This window comes from Dermacentor variabilis, chromosome 6 (assembly GCF_050947875.1).
Source record: "Dermacentor variabilis isolate Ectoservices chromosome 6, ASM5094787v1, whole genome shotgun sequence".
NCBI lineage: Eukaryota > Metazoa > Arthropoda > Arachnida > Ixodida > Ixodidae > Dermacentor > Dermacentor variabilis.
In genome coordinates this window covers 124,488,825-124,507,795 of record NC_134573.1, presented here as the reverse complement: position 1 = coordinate 124,507,795, position 18,971 = coordinate 124,488,825, and the positions used below count along the sequence as shown (strand labels likewise).

The 18,971-nt window shown below is 46.3% G+C and overlaps 1 protein-coding gene across 1 annotated transcript in view; it reads left to right on the top strand.

The window, feature by feature from the left end:
• LOC142585160 (uncharacterized) overlaps positions 1-18,971 on the top strand; it is a 143,973-nt gene that overhangs the window by 106,633 nt on the left and 18,369 nt on the right. Inside the window, exon 2 of the mRNA XM_075695693.1 lies at positions 13,765-14,045. Within this exon, the coding sequence (XP_075551808.1) occupies positions 13,765-14,045 (281 nt within the window). The remainder of the gene's footprint in view (positions 1-13,764; positions 14,046-18,971) is intronic.

The window sequence follows — 18,971 nt, the reverse complement described above, 5'->3', positions numbered from 1 at the left end:
AATTGACGCTCTTATCGGCTTCTTGTGACACTGCGTGGCACTAATTTATACGCTATTCCTCCACTAGGGTGCCTTCATGAAAGTGCCCTACTTTCCGTGAGTGCACGGCTCGTGTTTTGCTAAGAAAGAGAAGAGGCGTTTTAAAGCATGGGCTCCGAGATTTTCAGCGCATGCACTGGCGAACGTTCGTCTTGCAGGCCGTGTTGGAATCGGCTGTACGTTCCGTTTCCCAGCGAGGTTACACTGAAGTGGAAATTACAAAATTACAACTAACACTGGGACTCGAGACTTGAATTCGAGATTGCCGACCTTGAGAATGAGCAGAGGACGCTCCGACGAGGAGGAATACGCGGCTCAAGTACTCCTGCACTCACGTGATAGCTCGCCTGACTGGAGATCGGAGATGGTTTCGCTTTCGCGAGATTTCGCGAGACTCGGCACCGTACGCGCCAGCGCATGCAGCCAACAGCATTTCTGGTGCTGTCCCAAGCTTACTATCTTCGCACGGTGCCAAGGGCGCGGCAGGTCATATAGGCCGTACGCCTCGGCGCTTCCAATGCCGAGTCTTGCGAAGTCTCGCGATAGGGACATCATCTGCGAAAGTGATGGTCAAAGAATAGCGCCCAAGCACACAATGAACTGTCCGCACGTCCTTGTAGGTGTAAACGTTCCCACGCCAGGATCCAGCCAACCCTTAGCTTGACTAGCGGTGATCTAGCGAGACGTAGCAGGGCTTCTACCCTGAACACGGGGAGGAAACGATCCATTTGCAACATGCTGGTCAGCGGGCTGCTCGAGGAACTAACAACGAATCAACAGAGGTGCATCGTCAAACTTACGTCAAACTTCCCGGTAGTTCTCGTGAGTGCAAGCGAAACTAATTCAACCAGCTTCGTTATCTCGGCGATATCTGCGTGTGCCAAGCCATCCATTGCTGAACGAGGAATAGCTCACGAGATGTAATTTTGCTGCCAGACTCAATAATGATACGCTCAACTTGGCCATCAGTGTCACAACATTTTCAAAAGAAAAAAAAAACAAGAAAAAGAAACCGTGCTCGAGTGGGAGACAAATAAACCAATAATCTTTTACCCGGATTTGATGCTTTTAAGAATTCAGAATTTCTTCAGTTAATCGCGACTGCAAGTTAGCCAATCTTTATTTTGCGACGAGTGTCATACGTAAAAGGCGATGAGATAGGCCACAATAGCCGGCACTCTAGTTGTCTTGAACAATCGGGTTTTGTGCTACTTTTAAGGGGAAAACCGACCTTTATTATCGGTGCACTTAATTTTGTACGAAACGTTTGGACTGCCTATCTTAAATAGTAAAATGAACGCGCAATCAAAATCTGTTATGCATCCAACGTTCACGAGTTCCACGTTTACCAGGCGTCTTCTTGTCGCAGAGGAGTTAAAAACTGAGCTGATTGTACATTGTTACTGAGTTGGGAGAAGCTCTCACGTTATCTTTCTTGTCACGTCGTTTAGCCCTGTTACAAAGATAGCAATTCTTCTTGTTCCAAGCTTTCGCTTTGGGAAAGGAATTGGCAAAACTTGCGCTCACTATGAGAAGATCCTCGCTGGAGCAATATATGCAGGGTGGATAATCCAATGGAATGAGTTCTCGCGCTGCCCGTAAATCACAGTTCTTTCGTTTTTGTTTCTTCATACAGAAAAAAGAGGAGAAAGTTTCTTGGACCTTCTTTATTTGTGCACCAAATTAGGGCTCTCGAAAGGTCGCTGTGCAAATTAATCTTCTGATCTTGGAAGGCTTTCAAGAGGAGTTCACTCTTAAGCCATCTGTAACGAAGCCGGCATAGGAAAATAAATAGGCTCGGCTCAGCAGAGGCGCAACTTCTCCCTAAGACAGGGGTATTAACGAAATTGAGGCTGCTCGCCAGAAAGCGCCCCGAGAGCAGCGAAATCCAGGAGCAAGGCAACGCATTCTTTTAACCAGTAATTTTCACCCGAAGCAATTCTTTTTTTAACTTAGATGGATTAATTTTCCTCTTCATTTGCATTTTCCGTCACCCTCTCTTTTTCTCTTTCTTTTTGTTCTTATAATGTACGCCGCCCACATTGCTCTATGTTCCGCAGCTCATTCTCCGCCAATGGTTGCCTATTCAAATTACCTTGCACAAGAATTTTTCAAGAGGTGAACTGTTAAAAAAAATAAAATAAATATAAAAATGAATAACTGGGGCACAGAATCTCTTGATTCTGAGAAACAACGGGAGTGAGCGAGAACGATACGCGCTCGCTGCACATTCCCAAACTGTCTCGCGCCAACTTTAGTGCAACAATCTGAAAGGGGGTCAAGAAAATAAATGAGAACTAGTGTTCAAGTGATTTTTCATCCAGACCTTGAATTGCAGTTTGTAAGGAGGAGGTGGATGCGGCTTTAGAGGAAGGAAACTTAGATAGCTGTCGCACTCGACGTTGTACGCCTCAGTCACGGGAGATGGCAGAATGGAGGCGAGGATAAAAGGAAAGGAGGAAAAAAAGAAGAAGAAGGGTGGCGCAATGAAGTCTGCATGGTGTGGCGATCCCGACGGTGGAGTGAAAAAACAAACAAACAAACAAACAAAAATGAACGTAAGACATTTGCTAATGGACTATATTACCACGAGATCACGCATAAAGAAACAGTGAAGCGTAAATAAGATAGCTTGTATTACGCGGAGCTGCAGTTGTGATGGAAAAGGGAAATATACCAGGAAATTGCAGTTTGCGAAATGGTGCGCAGCGATACTGCGGCAGCTTTAGAGCAGTTCTAGTGCTGTTATCGGCCAGTTTTGGATGAGCTTGGCTACTTTAAATATTTCTCCTTGAATCAACTTCGTGGCCGGGATAAAAGAAGTTTCGTTAGAGGTTTCAGTAGGAGATTGGCGAGAGACGGTAAAAAAAGAAAAGTTTGTGCGCTATAAGAAGTTTGAATAGTAGCGAAATATAGATCTTCTTATTGTGACGCATTGTCGAGTCTGCTGACGTCACTGAGACTACGCGTTGCCACGGTTTTTTTCTCGCACATGGAGCATCGGCGTGCTCAGACATCAGTGGACACAAGAGATTGTTGGAGTGCCTGGGCGTATGTATAGCCATGTAGACTCGGCAAGCCTTATGGCCAGTTCAGGAATACAGGAACATGAATAGGGCGTTATAAAGTGTAGAGAATATGGACTGAATTAAAACATAGGCTTCTGTGTCCTAAGAACAGCGGAATCGGCAACCCGCTTAATTCGCAATGACGCTTTATACGTAGTGACAGAAAAATTCCCGACTCGCCGCCGTCAAACCTAGTGTAACTATTGGTACCTTGGCCCACTTGATAAAAATAGGATAAGCCATGGCACGGTGCGTCAGACAGTCTGGCCAACGTTTCTATAGGTGGGAAAGTATGTACACCTATAAGAGCGTCGGCCAGCTTACCCTGGTTCATCCAGGCTTCATCACACCACGTGTTTCGATCTGTCAGCCTTCATGCGCACTTTGCATCTTCAGGCGTAGTCGTCCATAGGGTATTTGTCGCTCGATGAACGCCAATCTTTTTATTCATTACACTCTAAGAGAGCGAGATAGAGAGAAGCAAGGAAAGTCATGCCGGTAAATCAGATGCTATGCACTAAGATATACAAACTAAGAGAAATTTGGCTACTGGCGCAAAAGTTCGCCGCTGTCTGAGCAGCACGGAGACTCCACTAATGATCATGTCAGCCGTAATCATTACTGCCAGTATATGACTTTAGACTTTAACGGCACTGCAGAGAAATAAAAAAGAAGGTGCAAGTCGACTGAAAAAAAAAAGTCAGAAGCAAACTGTAGCTTTCGGTTAAGCCGTTCCACATATTCTATTTAGTGTGAATCTTAACATTTCTCGCCAGGATACGGTCTTAAAGATGTTTTACATAGTGAAGTGAGGGGGAAATAGGCTTAGCAGTACAGGCCTAACAAGGTTCAGCGGACTGTTTTGTATTCCGATTATTTATTTACACATGGTTGTCGACTGAAAGTGATCATCTTTCTATTTGGATGGCAACGCATAGATTATTTCAGGCTATCGGTTTCGCTATGGGACATGGCGTGTTCGTCACCCCACCCCCCCTTCCAAGCAAGTACTTGCTCTACTGTTCGTAATCAAAGGTCACGCTTCTTAATGTTATCGCGACCGGCACAGTAGCGACTCTCCAAGGCTGTCTTCGTGAGTAATATACATTTTACATAGAGACAGTCCCACCGACAGACATCAGATAAATCATGAACTAAACTTCGACGCCTTTCGAGACGTCAGCTCAAGGAGCAGAAAGTTAATCTCAAGACGCAAATGAATAAAGCTACGATGAGCGAGGCGGCCCTGCCTAATTGGCAGCCGCTGTCCCGCTGCAGCGAGCAAAATTCGGGATAGGAGAGGCATCAGATGAGGAGAAAGAGAACCAATTTCCCACGAGATTTCTTTGTGTTATAAGCCTGAGTAGAATGTTAGCTTAACTCCAAGGAAAGTGGGACTCTGTCATTTGTTATTAGAAGAATCCATCGCTGTCCGACACAAAAACGTGGAGATCGCCTTTTTTCTGATTCTGGTTTGTCGAACGGCGCCTTTGTAGAAAAGATGAAAGCGGTCTCGGGGGGCATGTCGCAGAGCAAAACATTGCGTCGGAACGCGGCGAGTTTTCCTGGGTATTGAGACAATGTTTCACACGTGGGGCTCAGAAGCAAAATGTAAAATGATAATAAATAGAGTAAAGAAAGAAGGATGTGATGGCATTCCGAAATAGTAAGGAGTGACTGGGTAAACCCGCTGAGTTTTAGGATGGAGTCCGTTGAATTTAAAATTTCATTTGGTGTCGCGCCTCTGGCCCTGTCAAACGCGATTTCATTTGTTTGTTGAGTTGAAGCAGTTTTCTCATTGTCCGTCTGTACCAGAGACGAGTCTCTTCCTATTGGAAGTCGAAGAGTCGGAGGAGTATTGAAGACTAAGCCCTGCTTATAATAAATCACACCATGCACAAGAAAAAGTAATCGAAAAATAAAAAGCGTTTCGAGTGGCCGAAAGCAAATTCCTGTTACTGAATACAGAATTCGCTATATGCGAGTTCATTCTGATATGTAAAGGCCAGAAAAGAGGGCCTGTGCTACTGCTAAAAGCAATTTCTCATCTATTGCTATATTAAGAGAGTTTTTTAGTAATGACTTCTTATTATTTGTAATGACGCTCCCAGATTCTGCATGAGAAAAGCTATTCCGCAGAAGGCCCGTATGCGTGCTGATAGACCCTTTTCGCGGTGATCTCATGGGCGCTGCCCTGTTTGATCACATGATGACGTGTCCGTTACTTGGCTCAGCTGCCTCCGTTGCCTATCCGTTTACAATGGATGTACATGACGGCCCTGCGTGACTCAGCAGAACTCTGTATTGGCGGATATCGTTGACGGTGACTGGGTGAATGTCACGAAGCTTTGGCCACAGCTTCAGAGGACATGTAAGTGCTTTCAGAGCTCGTTACACTTTGTCCAAAGAGCGCACGCTGGGTATACGGTACTTGCATTAGAAGCGAGGCGATTAATGCGCTCCAAGCTGTCCAAACTGTCCACTTGTGAATTAAGTCAGGATCAGTGTGTCTTGCTATTCCTTCTTCATTTGGCAAACACTTTGATGCAGCGGCTTGTCATGTTTCTGACTCGGTAATGTTCCTCGGCGCGGCCACTATAGGATTGTTTATTGATGCAAGAGCATCAAGTCGCCCACTGAGCGTCAAAGCCGGTGTCTGTATCAGCGAAACGACACCTAAATTCCCATTGGCTGCGATGCACGTCACGAGTGCGTCACGTCACGATCACGTCACGTCACGAGCATGCCATGTCACAAGTGCGCCTCAACAATGCAGAACGGGCGAAAGAAAACACCTGCTGCCGCGACAGCGTGCCATATGTTGGGTGAGGGGAGATGGCATCACTGCGACGCTACGTCACTCTCGCTCTCACTCTCGGAAGCCGGCGCGCGGTCCGTATCTCTTTATCGTCAAGCAAGCAGCCCGCGCCAGTGGAGCTCTGGGCCAAGGGCTTCACCCTTAGGTAGCCTTTTCCTTTCTGGAATTAACGCGAAAGCATTATATGGCTCATGAAGCAGGAAATCCGGTGGTGTGGCCTGACACAGTAAAACATGTCACCTGGACAGACAACGCCGGTGGCCGGCCTATATATGCGCCGCGCGTCGTGGAGCTGCCAGTCGGTGCGGTGATTTTAGTGAGCTCTGTCGGGCGCTCCGATAAACGAACCTTCGACGTCGACTTCTTAGTAGCTGCGCCCGGTTTCTTTTGGACGTTTACGCAAGTATACGAACGAGGCCGTGGCACGTTATGCGACAAATGATACAAGGCAACGTGAAAATACCATTACGTTTCCAATCGTCACCGGGAAGACGTCGCAATGCTTTCTCATTCATCCACGTAGGAATACCTAAGTTCACTTGACCTTTCTTAATCTTCTTCAATATCCTTCTTCTATCTTCTTATTATTCTGCAGCAATCTTCTTCAATTTTACACACACACACGAACACACACACACACACACACACACACACACACACACACACACACACACACACACACACACACACACACACACGCACACACACACACACACACACACACACACACACACACACACACACACACACACACAGCGCTCTATCCTGTGCTCTTTACTCGCTCGTCCTGTGTTGCGCTGTTCCCGTTCTATACATACATACATACATACATACATACATACATACATACATACATACATACATACATACATACATACATACATACATACATACATACATACATACATACATACATACACACACAAACTCACCTAAGTAGCTGGCCCGGCGTATGACAAGGCAAATATCCGCAGCACCAATTAAGTAATGCTTCACTCTTTCCAATGTTTTAGCATCGTGACGTAGTGTGGATAATATCTCGACTTCTCGTTTTAAATAAAACGTGAAAACATATAAACTGCATATTTGACTCTGCCGCTTTACATAGCACACTTTGCTCGACCAAGCGGGCCCAGGTCTGACGGTGTCGGAAGCTACTGGCTGAGGACAGCGAACAATCAATCAGAGTCTCCTGGTGATGTTCACGATTGTGCTAACATCACAAAGTTGGAACGTATTTCGCAGCGGCGCGGAGTTCCAGCTCGGCGCTCGGCAACGAGGTCTTGAAACATTTCGCGTGCTGACTCTCTCCCGACGCCGAGGAATGTGCGCTCGTTCAATTTGATCAGAGCTGCGCACTACGCTCTGGTGCGTGGCGCAATCACTGCCCGAGATTAAAGCCGCGAAGTTGGCGAAGGAGCCAGAAATCCAATTACAACGGTGGACGAGGGAATTCGAACGCAGCGCTCACATCTTGCGCCCGACTTCTCGTCGCTTGACGAATGTCACTCGCTCATACAATTTAATTTTGGCCCTCGGGAGTTCGAAAGCGTATATTGGGACTGTTTCCTGTTTCAGGCCTGTCTGCCTTGTTCTTTTTGTTTTTCCATATTTCCGTTAGTGAAATTAAGAGTTGGCTCTGAGCGCGAACGTTTCTATCGTCAAGGGCGTGTGGACATTCCGTCGTGCACGTACTGTGGCTCCTGCGAGACACTTGAACACCTTATATTGGACTGTCCCGCATTGGTCACACAACGTGCAATGCTAATTAAGGAATATGGACTGATTGGACCTAAGTGTACGACCCTTGGTGATGGCCTCCTTCCGAGAGGGAGTGTTGCTCAACGCGACCAGGCCCGTAGAGCCTTGATAAGTTTCATGGAGAAAACTGATTTGGCCTCCTGTTTATAGACATTTTTTCCGTGTTCCTACTTTGTTTTGTCCGTGTCGCTGTCATTTGTTTATTTCGTATTTTCTTTCCTATCTCTCTGTTTCGTATCTTCTTCTCCTCTTTTCATTCCCTCCTCCCGAAAGAGTAAGCAGGCGTTGTGCCCCTCTCGGTGGCAGTTGTCAGCTTGCCCCCCCCCCTCCTCCTTTTTCTTTTGTGTGTGTATGTTTCCATTATGTAATAATAATAATAATAATAATAATAATAATAATAATAATAATAATAATAATAATAATAATAATAATAATAATAATAATAATAAATTCCATGCGTTCATTTTGCTAAGCGTTCTACATAACAGAACGCGGTTCGAGCTGATTTCATAGCATTCTCTCGGCTCTTTCGATATGCTCAACATCGCGTTAATAACAAACATCCAAGTGAGGTGACACCCGCCGTGAGGTGACATTTCTGCCTACGCGTACGGAACGGAGTGTCAAGCAACGAGCAAAATTTTATCGACCAACATTTTTTTAGAGTTTTTTTGTATTTCTTATCCCGCGATCATACGAGGGCGATTCAGAAAGTAATGCTTTCAAACCCAATACTTTGCCAATAGCACTTCTAAAATATTGAACGTTTTATCATTAATGCACTGATGTTTAAGCTATAGAATGTCACTTGCCTCACCTGCCTATCTCCTTTCTTTTCGGAGTAATCGAGCAATCCATAGCATCCCGAGGTGATGTACGGTTGAAACGGCGGGCTGTAATTGAATTTCTGACTGTGGAAGGTCGTGTGCCTACCAACATTCATCGCGGTCTGACTGCCGTTTTCGAGAATGCCTGTGCTGACATCAGCATTCTGCGGCGGCGGGCACTAATTCTGCGTTGCAGAATTACTGTCAGTATGACGGTTAGCTTAATTTGAAATCGAAATCAAGTAGGCTTCAGAGTTAATTATGGTGGGCCCATGCTGTATACATGTATATATGTATATATCCTGTATATATATGCATATATCCGCATATAACTTGCTAGAAAAAGAAGAAATATGCTGTTTTAGTGACAATAGATTTAACAAGCATAGCACAGCTCTGAACATTCAGTTTGACTTAATAACCTACAGCAGAGTCGTAACTTCCCAAAATGTATTATTGCGTGGTTGCAGAATTTTTGACAAGAATATATATATATATATATATATATATATATATATATATATATATATATATATATATATATATATATAACATGTTTATGGAAAGTCTCTGCTGGGATCGAAAGGGGAGGGGAGAGGCTGGGAGGTTAGTCCTGTAAAGCTGCCCTTTCCGTCAGACACAGACCAGGCCTTGAACCGTAGCGGCGTCCTCCGCCAGCCGGACAGCCCAGAGCTGGTCTTCTGGGCATTCGCTGAGCAATATAGTCTCCCACTGCTCAGCGTTTCTTTATTTTAGCATTGTGGTTTATACTCTGTCTGACATTGTTTGGAGCTGATTGGCATGCCCGTATAATGTGATAGAAGTCTGCACGTGGTGTATTGCATTTCTTACAGTGCGATCAGTGTGCTTCTAGGTGTATTCGGTGCGTGAGTAGTGGCGTAGGGAAGGGGCTTGTCTGTAGCAGTCTCTATATAGCTGCTTGGCGTTTGTTTAATGATTTGTCAGAAGGAGGGTATCTATAGCGAGCATTTCGGTAGTTCTTCGAGAATTTGTGCGTAAGTAGCCATTTGTTCATATTAGGAAGCTGTTATTTCTTGATCTGGTTCTGCGGGCCGTAGTTCTGTTTGGGTCTCTTCGGGGATTTGTTGCCCAGAGAGAGATTAGCGACGAAAGTGACTTTCCCGGTTGATACTTGCTCGGGCAGTGTCGTGCGCAGCGTTGTTCCCAATTACCCTTGCGTTGCCTGGCATCCAGATGAGTCGAACAGTTCTTCTGCGGGTAGGATGTGTTCCAATGAGAATTCGGAATGCTCGAGGTGACGTATGTTCTTTGGTGTAATTAATTACGGCTGCTTTGGAGTCGGTGACCATGCATGATGCAGTGCTTGATGCGTATGATAAAGCTATTGCAGCCTCTTCCCCTACCTCTGGGCGTTTAGTACATATGGAGCCAGTTGTAGCGATATCCATTTTTGTACCCAGAACAGCTGCCATAGTCATGGCTGGTTGTGACGGATACTTTTCTGCATCAACATAAGCCACAGGTTCAGCGTCTTTGGGCACTTTGTTGAGTCTTTGAGCTCTTGCTTTCCGTCACTCTGCGTTATGGTTTGGGTGCATGTTCTTTGGGTGGGGTGGGGGGATTATGAAGGTGTTGCTGATGTCCGGTGGAATATCCCTCTTTTCTTCAGTTCGCGTCTGGTATTGTATTGCCAGCTTGTTTAGTATTGTAGTTTGTTTGTAGCTTGTTTAGTATTGTAGTTTTGTAGCTTGTTTGTAGTATTATCCGTCCTGTCTTCATGTGTATTAGGCGTTCATATATTGTGATGTTCGCCGTGCTTCTATAATTTGGTCCAGTGTATTGTGTAATCCTAGGGCTAATAGCTTTTCGTTTTCTGTGCTTGGAGGAAAGTGTAATGCTCGTTTTAATTCCTTCCTTATCATTATGTCAATCATGTGTTTCTCGGTATGCGTGAAATTTAAGAATGGCACACTATACGCTATACGGGAGATGATAAAGGCTTGTACCAGTCAAATATTATTGTTCTCTTTCATGCCGGTGCGTCTGGTAGCAATTCTCAAATTAAGCCGGCCCATCTGTGCCGTGTATGTCTTTAAGCGCTGGATTGTTGTGGTGTTTTTTTTTATGGTCACTTTGTAGGTACAATCTCAGTACATTTAGGCATGAGACCTGGGATACGGGTATGCCTTTGATTTCCAAGGCAATTCTTTGTTGGATAGAGGCTTGCGATTTTCTTTGGTATTTGATTTGATCAGTAGGAGCTCAGATTTCTCCAGGGAACATTAGAGTCCTCTCGATTTTGCGTATGCTGTGACTGTATTTACTGCTTCCTACAGGGTCTCCTGTATTTCGCCATCACTGCCACCCCTCACCCATAGCGTTATATCATCCGCATATAAACTGTGGCGCCGGCGCGGGATGTTCTCGAGCTTTCTCGAGCGCCCAATGAGTACGACGTTGAATAACATGGATGATAGCACCGATCCTTGAGGCGTGCCTTTGTCACCCATGTTCCCAGTGTTCCACTTGAGTCCTCCGATATTCAGGGTAGCAGTTCTACCAGTAAAGAAATTCGCGATAAATCTGTGTCTTATGCCCTACGTTTAAGTTAGAAAGTTCTTGTAGTACTGCCTTATGGCTCACGTTGTCAAATGTTTTCTTGAGATACAGTCCGAGTATGGCTCCCGTATCCAGCTTAGGAGCTTAATGCGGATCTATGACTTGATGGTAAAGTTGCAGCATGATGTCATGCGTTGAGAGTTTCGCCCTAAATCCTATCATAGTATGTCGTAGTTGCTCATTCTTTTCAATGGGTGCAGTAAGTCTCCTTAGTATGATGTGTTCCATTGTTTTTCTGAGACTTGATGTCAAGGAAATTGGGCGAAGATTCTCCAAGTTTAATGGTTTCTCCGGCTTTGGAATAAATATCACTTTTGCATGCTTCAAGGTATGTGGTATATAGCTGTCCAGATTCCCATATTTAGTTCATGTATTTCAGCAGGGTTTTAAGCGTTTCCTCGTCTGCATCTCTAAGGATTTGACTTGTCATGCGGTCTTCTCCAGGGGCAGAATTGGTGTTAAGTCCTTGTACCGCCTCTTGTAGTTCTGCCATAGTTATCGGAGTATCCATCTCACCGTTATACATACCTTTGTCTTGTGGTTCTGTCGAAGATGCATCATCTCCTATGTATTTTTCAAGGTAACCCAGTATCTGATCATTGGTCCCTGTTCATTTGTGTAGCATCTTCTGTAAGTTTTGTTGCTGTGTTGTCTTCGTGGGGCTTTCATCTAAGAGGTGCCTTAGATTGCTCTAGGTTTTAGGTACATTTGGCTGTCTCTGCATTTCGTTACAGACAATACGTCATCAAGATAATTTTATTGCGTTAAGGATGGCTGCTCCTCGTCTAAATTCAATCAGACTTACCGTCGCGGCCCACAGTGACATTTACTCTCCACACCGGAAATTACAAAGATAGATGAATAGGCATGAAGTATGGCTTCGGACAGCATGCATGTCACTAAATGTAAGTAAAAGCGTCATCTTGGTGTTCGCACTCACGGATCCGATTTCAATTTCTATAAATTATAAACAAGAGCCCATTTCCCAGGTAGAGACGCTTAAATATTTGGGAATCAATAATTATGGAAAGTTCAACTGGAGTCCACACACAGAAAATGTGCTATCTAAGGCACAACGTGCTTTAGGTTTACTGCGCAGACTGGGAAACCGATAATATGGGCCACGTAGGGACTCCCTGCAAATGATTTACAAAATTTACACGCGCACAATATTGGAATTCGAGTGTGTATGGTTCTCAGGCGGCCCAGTTTTTAAAGCTAACCCTCTAATTCTTTTGGGGCGTGAAACCCTGCGCATTGGTTGGGGACTCCCTAGGTTTGCAGCAAATAATGTTCTTTATCAGGAAGCGCGTCTGCCTACATTGTCCCGCAGATTACGTGTCTTAACGATACAAACATTTATAAAATTTTACAGCTTTCTTTATCAATGATCCGAACTCTTTATTTTTTTCTCATAGGACACTTTTTCACGTTCCACAAATTGTCTTTGTCTAAATATGATAGTCTAATGTCTAGATAGTCTAAATGTGAACATCGGAGGCTTATTTCCATCATATGACTCAAATAAGAATATTAAGATTGAATTTGAAAACATCCCCCTCCCCTAAAAAAGAAGAAAACTACATTTCAATCAGTCAGGATTTTAAATAACTCGTTGCAATATTGCATTTCACATGTACAAACAAATAACATAATAGCCACAGACGCTTCCGTGAACGACGACAAGGCGGATGTAGGCATTTTCTCGCTTTTGCTTGGCTGATAATTGCCTCTGAGACTTCCATATTTCACTCCTGTCTCTGAAGATAAGCTCTTGGCAATCATTATAGCGCTGCTGAAACTCCCTTGGAATGCAATAACTTCAGGTATTATAACAGATTTCTTTTTCTTCTGTACTTCGATTACAGATGCATCCAATTTACCAGCCCTAATGAAATTCCTAACATTAGTTCCTCCTCAGCTGAATCTTGTAAAACCATTGTGGGTACCAAGTAACTGCGAACTGCATTTAAACGAAATGGCCGATTCATTACCGCGAGCATCCCTCAGTTGACCGCTAATATGTGTTTTCTCAGTAGTGGCACTAATAACAGCGATTAGTTGTCCAAAATTTTCAATTCGCAGAGACATCATTGAAACAATAGCGTCGTGGACAGAATTACAGCACCTAAAATTTCCGTGGAAAATCCAGTGGCGTCCAAGGCTATCGGAAGTAACGATGATTAGACTGCGCCGCCATGTCCTCCCCCCCCCCCCCCCCCCTAAGCACATATTCGCGCAGGGCTGGTCTGGCGATATCGCCCCTCTGTCAGTACTACCTAGAAATAGAATCCATGGAACAATATGTTTTTAATACGACGCGGGTATAAATGACCGAGAAAGCTATTTCTTGAAATTGCGCATGCCATGCAATGCGCAGGACAGGTAACCGTTGGTCTACTACAGTTGCCGAGTGCGGACGCCAAGGAAAGTAAAGCGCAGTCCGGAGTGTATGATGTGCTGGTCTGACGAAATCAGTTAATTTGCAGGCATAGGACGTGCATCCATATTTTCGCAGATTGTTGGGAAAGGTCTCCGAACTGCGGCGTGGGACATAAAATAGACTGACGACAGTGACTACTATCTATGAAAAAAAAATTGCGTCAGGCACTGCAGTAGGTAAACCTTCTGCAACTTCTTTTCCTCGCAGTGGGTCGCGTGCAAGTTGACCTCGATCTGCGACCGAGGCGGCGACAAACGCAGCGGCCGGCCAAGGCATCGCAGAACGCCAAGGCTGGCGCTGGAAACGGCGCACCCGCGTCGTCGCCCATTGGTGGACTGTGGAGCCCGGTGGAGTGCGCCGCGCGTCACCGGGTTGCCCTGGTGGTGCCCTACCGGGATAGGCGCCTGCACCTGCTCCTGCTCCTGAGGCACCTGCACCCGATTCTCAGGAGGCAGCTGCTGTCCTACAGGATATACGTTGTCGAACAGGTGAGTGTACTGGCCCGTAAGTGCGGCCAATAATTGACTTTGGTGACAACCTTTCAAGAGTTGACCGCAGCTTTAGACGTGCAGTAAGATCAACAATAGATCTTGGAGTAAATCTACAATTAGCAGTGCGAAAATATATCGCGAAAGATTAGGACAGCAGCTGGCTTCCGACAAGTTTGAATTAAATTCTAGGGCTTTACGGGCCAGAAGCATGAAAATATTATGAGGCGCGCCGCAGGGACAAAGCCCGGATTAATTTCGACCACCTGGGGTTCTTTAACGTGCATCAAACCCACGGCACATGGGCGTCTTTTGCTTTTCGCCCTCATGGAAATGCGGACGCGGTGGCCAAGGTTTGATTCCGCGTTCTCGGGCTTAGCAGAGCAACGCCAAGGCCTTTACGTACCACAGTGATTTCCGACAGGTTTATTCCTATAGGAATGAAGGCACAAATAGAGTTGTTTTGAATGAACAAGAGTACAATAAACCCAGGAGAACGCGTACGATATCTGAAAAACGAAAAACGACAAATTCCGGGCAGACGCATTGCTGCCCTTTTTTCGCGGTTTGTCGTGAATAACATCCTCCTCCTCCTCTTTTTGCTGTTTATTGATGCGTGTGTGTTATTCTTGTAACCAATGCAATGTGAATACGATGGGTCTAGCGGGAATGACGTCCCGAGCCAACAGAAACAAAGAAAGAGAGAGAGATAAAGGAGATGAGAAAGGTGGGGAGGTTAAGCGGAAGATAGATATCTAGTTTGCTACCCTGCCTGGCGGAAAGATTAAAGGGAGACAGAAAGATAAAAGAAAAGAAAGATAAGTGCACACACACACACACGGAAAGAGTGGGATAGTGAAAGAAAGGAAAAACGCGCACACACAGGAACGCAGGAGTGTCACATCGTTCAAGCAGGTCGCTTGATGGCAGAAGCCTCAGCAGCGCCTTTAATCGCCTTATGGTGTGAAGATCGCATCAGCAGGCACTCCAAGATTGTCTGCCCCGAGACTGCTTGTCCCCAGCAAAAGTAAGAGAATCAGTTATGGCCTTGGTGTCTTCAGTCTTCAGTCCAGGACCCCATGAGCGGCGGCCGCCCGGTGCGCTTTCCGGACCCGATCGAGCTGGTCCCAAGAGTTGACGCTAGACAGCGAGACTTCCCACAGTTGTGTGGTTGGGTATGGGATTATAGGGTTGGCGCTCACGAGCTGGCACGCCCAAGTGGCGTGGTAAAGCGTGGCAGGGGCATTTCGATCTGGACATTGTTGCGGGTATTGTGTGGAGTACATGGCGTGATACGGTGTGCGGTGCGGAAAGGATTTTGTCTGTAGCCGCCTCCACAAAACTGTTTCGGCGCGCGTGAGGGAGTCGTGCGGTGGGGGACATTTCCTGCGCTGTAATCTGAAGCGTTGAATAACGGCGTGAAATTGTTTTGTAATTGGTTCCGATCTCTCCTCGTCGTGGTTGTCTCGCTGTGAGGCTCAACGAGCGTGCGATCGAGGCGAGGCATGGGGCCCTCAAGTTCCCAGTGAGAAAATCGTGTCCAGGCATCCATACTACTAGTATTGTAGTATGGAACAGTAGAGGTACTTAATATGGAGATCGCCTTTCGGGAAATATTGCCAGCTGTGCAGTCATGACGTGCTTCGTGCGAGTCCGTGATTATCGTGATGTGTTTTCTACGGGGTTCGGTGACTATATAGCTATGGCTATGGCCATCTCTTCAGCTCCTGTGGTGTCAATGCGCTGCATCACTGCCGCGGCGATCTCACCGAGGGCGTAGTCCATGACGCTGACGGCGTGGGCGTCTCCGTGCCTGGCCGCGTCCGTGCACAGCGTGCCCTGAGAGCTGGCGTACTTCTTTTCTTATGCTTTCACGCGAGCACATCGACGACCTCTGTTGTGTTCGGGATGCATGATTCTGCGTACTGGTGTGACGTGGGCACGTTCACAAATAGTCGGGGGTATGCGTCTCTTTTGCGCCCTCTCTCTGACTGGCACAGCGTGGCCTAGATGCCGCAGGACAGCTCTTCTCACATCACCTAGACGAGAAGAGTCCTGAGCGCTCGGCGAGTGACGTCACGGAGAAGAGGCCGGCAGCGCACACGGTGATACGGATTGAATGAAGACATCGCACCCTTAAGGGCAACGTAACCAGAGCGCAGTTATTGTTTTTTAAAGGCAAAGCTGAGCAGGTGGCCCGCAGAGAACAGAGGGTGTTCCAAGATTATTTTATTTATGCAAAACTATTCCCGAGCTGCATTATGAAAAAGGCCGTGCATAATTGATGAAATAGTTCAACCTTAGGATTGAGAACAAATTTCGAGTAAATGATGACAGGGAGCATGGCTTATATTGAAAAGTCACAGTGCTGCCCTCTTCTGCAGAGTGGCTTCTTTGCCCTGATTTATCGTCGGCGTCAAAGAGTTTGCCGTTCATGCGACCGCAAAAGTTCTTCAACAAAATGTTAGCACTGCGTCATAAAACATATCTCATGACAACTTCACTGGTGTGCTCTTCTTCACATTCGGGACACATGTATTTATTCCAGTTTGATTAGGCCCTAAACGAATAATTTCGCTTTCGAGGCATTATTACATACAATACCGCAGTGCACATATTTAAAATACCTCAACTGAGTTCAGCAATGGAGGTACAAAACATTCGTGCAACTATTTACAAAGAAACAGCTGCCGTACTCCGCAGAATTCCAGCTTTTCTCTTCTTTGCCCTAGAATTGGCCCCCAATATTCTGTCATTGATCTTGAGTCAACATGAACGCATGACTTTTCGGCCCCGATTTGTAATTGCTCCAGCAATTGGGCACGCAGCACTTATTAGGCATATCCCGGCATGAACGTAATCCAGATTTCGCGGCAATGAAGGCTTGCCGGACACACAACAGCAATCGCAGCACAAGCGCTGAGACCACATGCACGGTTCACGTCCAGAAAAAAAGTGCGCTCGGAAGCATGTCACAGCATGCCAGGACTTTACTATCCCTGAAGCTATCCAAGGAGTGGCAGGGTTCCCGGAACTAATAGAATTGTTATCGCCGTCGTCGCCCACTCGGTCTTCCGCGTCTCATTTTCAACACAGGTGCGCCACTCGTAGCTTCGTAGCACGCTGCACGGAACTTCTATGTGCGCGTCTTTTGAGTGCCATAGCTCAAGGGGAGAGGGCACAGCCAAAAGGCCTTAAGTTCTCTAGAGGGTGTTGGCTGTTCCCGGCTTCGTGAGCGCTAACGGTTCCCTCGAATTCACCAAGTGTGCCTCTATCAGTTCGCTTATTGTGTTGTGCGTGCGGAGCTCCTCGAGGCGTTTGGTGCAGGTCCCTGGTAGAAGCCCCAACGCCTGTTCATAGGCTCGCCTTATAAGAGTGTCTAACTTTCGCACGCCACTGCTTGTAAGGGTTAGATATAAGGGGTGCTGAAGGTCAGTCTACTGGCGATCAGCTCGTGTATGACCTTGACTACGCCGGCTTCGTTTAGTCCGTCTTGTCCGTTTGAGATACGATGGTTTGTGATTTGTGTTGTGGATTTTCCCGGCTGTCGCAGTGAGCACAAAAACGATGGCGCTGCATCAATGTTGTCACTCGGTGGTTTGCGTGGCGACATAGAATAAATGTTACGAGGCTAGTATAATCCGTGTAATGACATAGCCAGGATGAGAGCCTTCGAAGTGTGTGCATCAACAACAACAAAAAAAAAAAGAAAAGAAAGAGAAGCAAAGAGAAAAGGAAAAAGAAAAAGACAGGAAGAAAGAAAGGAAGAGAACAATTGCCAAGATAAGTCGGCATCTATCTAGCGAGTACCACCTAAAAAAAAAGAAAAGTCCGGCGTGTCTTGCTTTTCGTATCCGATGCACTTGCAAAGCACGACAGAATAAAAAGAGGCCCTGCGTGCACTATTATCTCGGCTCGCTATGCAGGTAGGAGCAGTCGCACCTTCGGAAGAACACCGGCGGAAGAATATGCAAAAGGACGCGACGGCGGCTCAAGAGCCGTGCCGTCGTTCCTAAACTTATTTCGATGCAGAAGGGCGAAGGCGACGAGAGGAGCGGCGGCTGCGGCGACCAGCGTGGCAGGCTTTCAGAACAACGCTGAGCGTGCCGAGCTTGCGGCCCGAGCGCGCGCTGCGCATATTTATTTTTCTCTTCACCATTTAAGCCGGCAAGAAAGCCGCCGGCTGTGAGCGCCGACCATAGCGTGCCCGCGTCGCAGCGTCGGTGGGCACTTCAAGTACAAACACGCAGGCAAAATAGCATCCGTGCCATACGCTCAAAAGTTAATTACGCCACGAAAAGAGCGCACAAACACTAGAGCGAGTTTGTTGCACGCGCAACGATTACACGTAAAGAAAGAGGCAGGTGTTCCCACAGAACCTCTTTCTCGTGTGAAGCTCGCAATCTTTTAACCCTGCTCTAATTTTGGTGGGCCAACTTGTTTGGAGGATGCATAAACAACATCAATCATTTGCGCCCCTTGAGTTGTGCTTCGTTATAGAGCTGGCGAGTGTCCCGTATATTGCATATCGTATTGACCGCAACTAAAGACGGGGACATCGGCAGAGAACACATAAGCACCGCTGTCCGCGTCTTTAGTTGCGGAAAGTATGATATGCAGTAAACACCAACTAGGCCAAACTGCAGTTCTTCTGGAGTGTCCCGTAGTAAGCGGAAGAGAATTAATACGTAGAAAGGAAGGTAACGAATGTCACGCCACGATTCTTCCTTTAGTCCTAAACAAGTGACTATAGTTTGGGCTTCTCCGTAACTTATTTGAGATGTGTGCGAACGGAGACGCCGACTTGCAGTTCCCATTGCAAGCTGGTCCCACGAATGTAGCAGCATTGTTAATTGATGCTTGCTTAACCCTGCATAGAAAGCGTGAGAACGTGCACAGGTGATTTCTAAACCCAATCTTCAGCAT